At 34.3% G+C, this 9,932-nt stretch overlaps 1 protein-coding gene across 3 annotated transcripts in view; it reads left to right on the top strand.

The window, feature by feature from the left end:
• The window catches only part of URI1 (URI1 prefoldin like chaperone), a 74,691-nt gene extending 65,006 nt beyond the window's left edge, over window positions 1-9,685 (top strand). The window contains exons 7-11 of one of the 3 annotated variants that reach the window (XM_032249177.1): window positions 1,270-1,438; window positions 2,812-3,169; window positions 4,909-5,051; window positions 5,741-5,990; window positions 8,661-9,685. In XM_032249177.1, coding sequence (XP_032105068.1) covers window positions 1,270-1,438; window positions 2,812-3,169; window positions 4,909-5,051; window positions 5,741-5,990; window positions 8,661-8,843 — 1,103 coding nt within the window. In that variant the 3' untranslated portion in view covers window positions 8,844-9,685. The other 2 variants (XM_032249179.1, XM_032249178.1) reach the window with 2 other exon arrangements.
• Window positions 9,686-9,932: the final 247 nt, after the last annotated feature.

Genomic DNA, 9,932 nt, shown 5'->3' with positions numbered 1-9,932 from the left:
TAGGTGCCTGCCGTGGCTTTCCCTGTGCAGGTTGTCCCCATCTCCACCCAGTAGCTTTCTTTTGCCAACACGGCTTACATGTTTGGACTTATTTGTGTTAAGTCAGTGGCTCCTTCATCAGTTGTAGTGTTAACAGTAGTGAAGTCCTACTGTAGAATGCTGTACAGTGTTGTAAACAAATGTACTGAGCATTTGTGTTGACTTGTAATGCTCACATTTTGGTAATGAACTCTGAAGATAATTGGTTGAAAGAAGCTACATCACAAGTAACAGGAAATGACTTTAGAAGGTGAAATCAAGGAGACATATATTAAAGTTAGAGCAGAAAGACAAGTTATGGTGACCAGTGAAAAATATGGGTGCTATAGATCTGAAATACAAATTTTTATTATCGTCTTATCAATAACAGTTACAGAGAAGAAGGCTATGAAACATAATTTTGGCATTTTCAAGTTTATACAACAGTGCAGCAAATTTGAATATATGATGGACTCGAGGTCATCTGGTAGTGCCATATCTCATGACAGGACGCGTCTTAGACTTTTCCCCATTACTTTGCTTTAATAAAGCAAATAAAGCCTTCATTTGCTTTATTAAAAAGAACCTAGTTTTTAAAATGAAAAGCAGATACCTTTGAGTTCAGATTTGACCCATTTCCTTTCCTCATGTGAAGAAACAAAGCAGTTTAAAAAGTAGAGATGTTCATACGTAAAACGATAGTAGAACTTGCCAGAGATGAGCCTTTATTGTTTCCTTGTAGGGTATTCATTCCTTGGCAGTGCCCTGGAGTTTAAAGTATCCTGTGACAAGGCTTTTGCATGCTACTGTAGTAACTAGATTTCCTTGAGTAAGGATGGTAAATGGAAATGTATCATTTATGTATTGCCTTTCACTTTATAACCAGGGTGCATTGTGGCCATTTCTGCTTATGCATTTTTGAAGCTCTGCTTCACAACCTTTAATGTGCGTGCAGATTCTCTGGGGCTGTTGTTGAAATACAGATTCTGATTCAGTGGGTCTGGGGTGACCTTAGAGCCTACACTTCTGAAGAGTTCCCACAGGGACGCCTGTGCTGCTGGTCCATGGACCACACTTTGAGTAGCAAGGCTGTGAGAGACATTCATCCTTAGAGTTCTCCTGTTTGGCTTAAAAATTGTGACTCCTCTGTTTCAGTATCTCCCTTGCCCCCAAAGAAAGTCTCATTAAGTCTGGGTTTGTGCCTTTTTTATGTTGACTATTAACAGCTACATCTTTCCTTTTTGTAAATAGCAAGACACCGAATTGCTCATAAACCACATTCCAAACCAAAAACTTCAGATACTTTTGAAGCAGATATTGCAAATGATATGAAATCCAAGGATTTGCTTGCTGATAAAGAACTGTGGGCTCGACTTGAAGAACTAGAGAGACAAGAAGAATTGCTGGGTGAACTTGATAGGTATTTGATGACATTATCTTTCCAAGATAATTTGTTTCTATACACATTTCCTCATTAATCTTTTTCTTCATTAATAAAATAATATGTATTCATTGAAGAAAATGCAAGGAAGCATAATATATTATCAATAATCCTTTCACCTCAGTATAAACATTAATTCTCTGGAGTCTTTTCTTATAGAATTCTGTGTTTGTGCATATTTCCATGCATGTGCATGTACTTAAATACTTAAAGTCAACATCTTTTTTTATTACAGCTTATTTTATATAATTATACCAGATAGTTGACTTTTAATAATCATGGATTTAATATATATAAGGTTAAATTTTAAGTGTTTTTTACCGTACCCAGGATAGTGCTTTATCTTTGAATGTGTTGTGAAAAACAAAAATATCCTTTGAATTTAAGTTTGATACAGTAAAATGTTTATTCTTGCTTTCCTTTTATAAACTTTGGAACAGGTAATTTGTAATCTGGTCAGATAGCTATGTGTATGAGAAACTTTACCACACTGCTGTTTGAAATACACATTAGCACACACTTAGAATTGTTAAAATGCTAAATGAAGTCTGCTCCTTGAGAAGTTCCTATATTATTTTCCTTAAATGGTGTACCATATGCAATAATTAGTTTCTGTGAGAAATAAGGCAGGAAGCATACAAGTTTCTTTTTCCTACCATTTCACCTGTAAATTCTTAGGTCCTTTTGATTAACTGATACTATCCATTTTTTAAAACCAGTTTTGGTTCCTGTGATTTTTCTTGGTCACGATTCTCTTTCTAGTTTTGTATAATGTTATTTCAATTCTGTTTCATTTTTGATTTTGTTGTTTTTTTAAAGTCCTCAAATCTTTTATAAAATCAAGTATGATAAATGTTCACTCACGTATATAAATATGTTCATATGCATATGTATAAATCCTTTATTTTTAAAAATTACAATAATACTTGCTTATTGTAAAATATTCTGAGTATAGAAGCAGAAAATAAGTGTGTATTATGGTTATGTGGTTTTAATTTCTGGTCTTTAAATAGAGATACATATTCTCTGAATTTCTTACAACTTTATTATTGTCATATTGGCACTATATTTATATTGCGTATGGCCAGTATCTTTCTTGCAAAGATAAAAAAAGTTATCTTCTATATTCGACTTCGGTCTGAATAACTGTAATATGCAGAAGTGGCATAGGAACTAATGTTTTTCGTTAATTTATTTCAAAACATTTTTTTCTTTTTGAGCTTAGAATTCTAGTTTTAAAAATACCTTATTCAAAATCTTAGTATTTACCCATTGAAACGAACTGGAAATTAAAATAATATAAAAGTCTAGTATGTTTGTTTGATCTTGTTAATTTTCTTCTCCCTTACTAGTAAGCCTGATACTGTGATTGCAAATGGAGAAGATACGACATCTTCTGAAGAAGAAAAGGAAGATCATAACACAAATGTGAATGTGATGCATCAAGTAACAGACTCTCATACCCCGGCCAGTTGTCATACGGATGTGGCACGTTCAGAACCATTTAGTGGTCGGTTGAATAGTCAGTTGAACTGTTCAGTGAATGGTTCCAGTTCTTACCACAGTGATGATGATGATGATGATGATGACAATGGGGATGATGACGACGTTGATGACGACGATGATGGTGATAATGGCCGTGAGGTTTTAGGAGTTGGAGATAATTCTATACCAACAATATATTTTTCTCATACTGTTGAGCCTAAGAGGGTTTGTATACGTTTAACTTTACTAATTTTGCTTATAGTTTGAACGTGAAGCATTATGATATTTCTTAAAAGTGCAGTGTTAACAGTTATTATCATTGTGGATAGTGCCAGACAGGAAAACCATCTTTTGCCTCTTGTTCTGACCAATTTATCTAAGAAGAGAAAGGGGGAAAAAATCTAGTTAGTTGGTATTGGTCCATTGTTCTCTGAACAGTGCATTATTTGGGGTCTGGAAGGGAACAGATTTGAGTGGCAACTACTGTAACTTCACCTGTCCTTCATTCAGAGAGTTTTCTTAAGAATCCTGGAGTTAATTATATTGTGGGCATTTTGGTGTGCTTAGGATGTTAAAAGTGACTGCATTAGTTAAATTTTTAATTATGCCAGGTTGTTTTCTATGGACATAAAATGAATACTTCATAAACACAAAGGGAAAATGTAGGAGGAAGTAAAAATGAGTTTCTTTTCTGACAAAGTAAATATAGTCATCTGTGGATAATCATGACTTTAGAATTTTGGCCTTTTAGAGCAGGGAGTGATTATGGAGATTTTCTAATTCAGAGTTTTAAAGCTTTTCTCTAGTATGAAGAAAACCTTTTGTTCCCTCCATGCTTACTGTAGAATCCCAGTATTTAAAATAGATCAAAGCAGGTTGGCTCTGACTGAAGGAAGGATAGGCTGCCGTAAGTCCGTCTTTGCCCTCTCTGTGCTCTGTATATTGCTCTAAGGAGACACTGGGAATTCGTCTTTCTCAGGGAAACTTAAGGCCTAGAAGACATAGATCTGGCTGGTAATAAAACAGGAACTCTTCCGTCTCAGTCAATGCCCTTCCTACACAATATCCTGATTGCCTGTATCAACGTTAAGGGTCTGTGGGATCGGCCTTAAGTGTGTGTGTTTATTATTTAATGAAACATGTTTAAAACATATTTGGTATTTCTTAGTTTCCTGAAGTTATTCCTGTTCCAATATGAAGTGAAATAACTGTGTGTGTTTTTATATTCTAATATGTCACACTGAAGGGATCTTCCCCTGAATTCTTTGGGAAAAATTGACTGAGGGGAGTAGCCTGAAAAAAAGTTGGTTTTGTGATTCTTTTTTGCCAGGCTTTTACTTTTTTCCTGTTTTCATTTAGATAAAACAGAAAGAACAAATATATTGGCAGGGATGTTATAGGGAATTATTATGCAAAGTATGGTCTAAGTGTGACTGGGGCAGAAAAATAATACGTTAACCCCATGTTAACCCTGAACAGGGTAGGTTTTTATTTTTTTACTGCTTCAGTTTCTAAAACTTAGAGATGTTTTAAAAATTTTAAATCGGTAGGTACTATTTAATAGTACTTTTATAACTTAAAGGTTATATGCTTACTGAATATTTTTTTGTTTATCCTGTTTGTTTTGAAATGCATAATTCAAGCCAAAAACTTAGCTATCAAAGGAATGGAGTGATATGAAGCTTATAAGAAATCTAGCATTTAGTTAAAATGTGTTTTGCTTTCTATACAATAATAAAGACTGAAGACTAGGATTTGTTATTAAAGAAGATTTCCTTTAGATGTCGTAGGTCTGTGAGGTAAGGACTTTTCTTTTTATTTCCACCTGATAATTCATATCATTTCAGCTTCAGAAAATTTCAGCTGCCTCTCTTCCTGTTATTTCTTTAGAGAGTTTATTTGTTTTGGTTTCACCTTGATTTCATTTGTCAAACGGTTCTTAATTATTTGCTCTGAAATTTTAGGTCCGAATAAATACTGGAAAGAATACCACTTTAAAATTCAGTGAAAAGAAAGAAGAAGCCAAACGTAAACGAAAGAACAGCACTGGCAGTGGCCACTCTGCCCAGGAGCTGCCGACCATCAGGACACCTGCTGACATTTACAGGTGGGAGGCGCTCACAGCTGCAGGGCAGTGAAAAGTGAAGTGTTCTGAGGAGTTAGCTTAGGATCTGATAGGCTGAGTGGCCGCTTCCCAGTACAGAGCAGTGGGAATGGTGGACTTTTTTTTCCCCTTTCTCCTCTTCACCAGTGCCTTTGAAACATTTCCAAGCGGTCTAGTCAGAAGATCTTGTATCTTCAGAAATGTGTGTTTGTTTCCAGTGGGCTGGGTCCGTCCGTTTCTACCACAGCCATAATATGCTTTGCATGCAGTTTACCTTTTCAGAGTAGAAATTATACTGTTGCAGGTTTTTTTTTGAATTGTTGAGAAAACTATCACTTAAAAATACCTGCTTTTTAAATGACCCTTATTTGTAAAACAGTGAAAATTGCTAAATGTGTACATGGGTCTAAAACTTTATACAGAATTTTGGCAAACCGTGCTGTTGCTACCTAGGACATGCATAAAAATAATATGCTGTGTTTTAAATTAGATCAGAGAACTCATATCTTTCAAAATAGTATGAAATGTCATTTGAGGCCATGAATTATTTTGATTGTGACTATTTTAGATAAAAGGTTTTAATAAAAATTTTCAGATTAATTTCTAGAATAGATTTAAGGAAATCTTCAAAAAGTTATTCTCAGTTTTATGAGTTACGTTCAATGAATGTATATATGTTTTTAATCTCACAGAGCCTTTGTTGACGTTGTGAATGGAGAATACGTCCCTCGTAAATCCATCCTGAAGTCTCGAAGCAGAGAGAATAGTGTGTGTAGTGATACCAGTGAAAGCAGCACTGCTGAATTTGATGAGAGGCGGGGCATTTTGAGGAGCATCAGCTGCGAAGAAGCCACTTGCAGTGACACCAGTGAGAGCATTTTGGAAGAGGAACCACAAGAAAATCATCAAAAGAAACTTTTGCCCTTATCGGGAACACTTGAGGTGTGTGCACCTTTTAATTCTTTATTTCATATAGTATCTTTGACCAACTTGAGCTGTTTGTTTATTTATTTATTTTGAGATGGAGTCTCACTCGCGTCCAGGCTGGAGTGCAGTGATGCGCTATTGGCTTACCACAACCTCCGCCGCCTGAGGTCAAGTGATTATCCTGCCTCAGCCTACTGAGTAGCTGGGATTACAGGCGTGTATCACCATGCCCAGCTGATTTTTGTATTTTTAGTAGAGACGGGATTTCACCATGTTGGTGAGGCTGGTCTCGAACTTCTGACCTCATGATTCACCCACTCGGCCTCCCAAACTGCCGGGATTACTGGATTAAGCCACCAGGCCTGGCCAACTTCAGCCATTTAATCTGAAAACTCATAAGATTTAATTCTAGGTTTTGTACTTTCTTGATAATTTGTAAAAAATTAATAGGCACAAACAGTACAAATATTGTGATATTCAAATATTTTTTTAAAAAATTAAATGCATTACTGGTCTTAAAGTTCTGTTTCCACAAAATGGGAAATGTAAAATATCCTATTTGGTGTATGTATTACATTTGTAGCTAGGAAATTATTTAGCAGTTTATTGTAAATAAATTACCAGTAGATCATTTTCTGATAGCGTAAGGAACAGATTATAGTATTCTCTCTTAAATACCTTGGCTAAGTTAAAAATAATGCATGCATAGCAGATAATTATCTAAAGCCTACTGTTTTGCCCTGTACCAGTGAAACTTAACTCTTGGGGAATTATGGAATTGTTTTATAGTCCAATGGAAGCTATAGACCCTGTCCTCAGAAAAAATTAGTGCATACTCAGTATACTTTCACCCACCATGCTGCTTAAGTTTTTGGTGGCAGTGCGGGAAGATTAGGAACTCTCCAGATAAGGATGTCTGTGAAATATAAGGTTATTGATTTTTTTTTTTTTATCATGTTTTGGTGAGTATTTGAAGTTTTCAATTTAAAAAATATTTAGGAAGATACTGTATATACAAACCAATGTGCACATCTGTATATACAGTAAGATAGATGCATATATATGTATATGACCACATGTAAAAATTCCATTGCTATTACTAAATGATATTAATTATGCTCAGTGTACTAAGTGATAATTGGGGGTGGAGATTGGTAGCATTTAGGGACAGTACTTATAACTAGAATGTTTCTTCCCCTCTTCTCAGTATAATGATCTTATGTGACCTGGAAAGTATCTTACCTTAGTAGTTTTCCATACTGTTAGAAAACAGGTAATGGATGTAGACTTTTGCCGATAAATATTTGAAAATTAGTTTTTTGTAAGGACTTAGTGTATCATGGTACAGCTAGAGTTAGAGTGTAGAACGTATTTTTTATTTCACCCTTATTAGCTTTGCATTTTGTATGGAAATATTTAATAGTAGTTGCTGTAAATTTTTTAACATCAAAGAAGTAGTTCATGATTATGGTAAGTACTTTGGAAGATAGCCTTTTCAGTATCTTTTTAAATGCTAAAATATTATCTCTTTTTCAAAAGCATTTTAAATAGAAGAAGGAGAAGAAGGAGGCTCTGTGCTCATCATGATGGAGCGGAGTCTTTAGGAAAGTAAGCTTTAAAAGCTGATTTTACCAGCTGACCTCCAATAATAATGTAGGAGAGAGATGGTTTTCTTTGTTTTTATTTCAGTGGTGGGGCAAGGTAGAGAAAGGTGGCTTTTTGAAATTCAGGTGATACACTGTTATAACTAATTTTGAGCATTTGGTAGACAGAGGAAAGAAAAATGTACACTAAAGTTTACCTGTCAAATTTTGGTTTGTAGAGGGAAGGATAGAGGTTCTAAATACCAGAAATCTTAAAAAAAAAAAAAATAAAGAAAAAAAAAAGAAAAGAAAAGTAACCCCCTGGCTTTTATATATTTTTGTATAAAATGATATGTAAAGATATTTCCAGCAATTTATGCACGTTGTTTAATACTGTTCCAGTTGAACATTTAGTTGACCAGATTAAGTGCAGCAAACATCCAAGTTGAAATTGAATCATTTCTTTTTTGTGGAAATTCTGATTTCTGTCATTGAGTTAATTAAAATTTTGAAACCTGTGCTTATTCCTGCTAGTATCAGCACTTTTTCAGTTTCCACTGATCTCTTAAAATTGAGACAATATGCAATAAAATATTTAAATCATTGCATAAACACCACCAAAGAGATGTCATTTAGAAATGTCAGTACTGGTGAAACTAAGCTATTGGCTAGCAGGCAGCAAGGCCACCATAGGATTCTTCATTCATCAACTGATGTACAAAAGTCGGAGTTTGACACCCTAATAGCATTTTTATTTTAATACGTTATTTTTCACAGCATGGGCTGGACATGATTGGAATGTGTGAAAGTTTGAAGACCTTTTATTTATCCATTTCTGTTTTTTTCTCGGATAAAATTTGCATTTTACATTTTGTTTTCTAGCACGTATACTGTAAAAATTACTTATATTTGGTGGTATAATTAAAAAATTTTTAATGATATTGCTTTCTCTGAACAATTAGTATTTTGATGTTGTAGTGCTATCTAGCCAAAATCTTGTTAATTTACTTTTAATGAAAAGAATTGTCTAATTAGTGATTGGGGAGATTCTGTGGGTATCTTACTTGAATTTTATTATCACAATCTGACTTTTGTTTTCTAGGCTTTTTCTGGAACTGTTATAGAAAAAGAATTTGTATCGCCTTCCTTAACACCACACCCAGCCATTGCTCATCCTGCGCTACCCACCATTCCAGAACGAAAGGAAGTTCTGTCGGAAGCATCAGAAGAAACTGGAAAGAGGGTTTCAAAGTTTAAAGCTTCCAGATTGCAGCAGAAAAACTAGGCCCTGTGTAGGAAATGGGAATTTACATCTTAAAACCTAGTTGTTCATTTGTTTAGAATCTCTATAGCAAAATAGGTTACATGTAGTTTGAAATAAGGTATCCTGAGTTACTTTGGCAACAAGTTCTTTTACCCTTACCGGTGGTATTTGAAAAAAATCAAAGTAACTGTCTGAATACTTTAATATCCAGCTTGTTTTGTTAATTCTCTGAATACTGTCAACACTTGTCTGAGTTTGCCTTTATGATGCAGTGGCAGCATTTTGAATTACTTTTCAAAGAATACTGTTCATATGCATTGTTTTTGTGTTTCAAACTAAATACAGGCAGTTTTGTACCAGCTGTGGTATTGTGCATACCATATGGACCCTTTTAAAGACAATTTTAAAATTTCAAATAGATTCAACAATTATATCACTTGCTTTTACATTTTAAAGGCACCTTAAAAAAAAATCTACTTCTCTTGTAGGTTTTGCAGCTAGTTGGCTATTTAAGAAACCTCTCCCCTCTGAATGTCATACTGTAATCGTTAAGGCAGAAAACTACATGAGTTAATTGTACTCTGTGGGAAAATTTCTTTGGAAAGATATTTTGTAAAACTTTTTTTTTTTTTCCGAGTAAAAATTTTATGAAACTTGGTCTCAAAAATGTTGTGAACTTTATGATTCAAAATTAAGTCTAGATATATCCTTGATTCATAATATATGCCACATGTATCACACAACCTTCCCCAGATGCTTCTCCCTTATTTTCTGCAGTTTCGCTGGGGGATTATGTTTTGGGAGACGAGGAAACGTCTAGATGCTTAAAAAATATTTTAAATAAAAATTCCTTACAGTTTAAACTTCCCAACATTTTCATTCTTTAGGGCTACTTTCCTACTAACTGAAATAACACGTTTACTTTTAGCACAACTCCTCAAAATAAAGAGAAATTTATTCCAACATTGAAAATAACACTACAAGTTAGTCATTAGCTTGATGCATGCTAAAATGTAGCTTTTAAAAAGCATTCTGCATTAGCACTAAAATAAGCCATCAATGCCAGTCCACCCTCTCTTCATGGCTAAATATTTAAAGGTTATTTATAGC

Source organism: Sapajus apella, unplaced genomic scaffold, assembly GCF_009761245.1.
Source record: "Sapajus apella isolate SASKATOON/1434 unplaced genomic scaffold, GSC_monkey_1.0 scaffold68, whole genome shotgun sequence".
Lineage (NCBI taxonomy): Eukaryota > Metazoa > Chordata > Mammalia > Primates > Cebidae > Sapajus > Sapajus apella.
The sequence above is the reverse complement of the archived record's forward strand: the minus strand, read 5'-3'. Positions and strand labels throughout refer to the sequence as shown.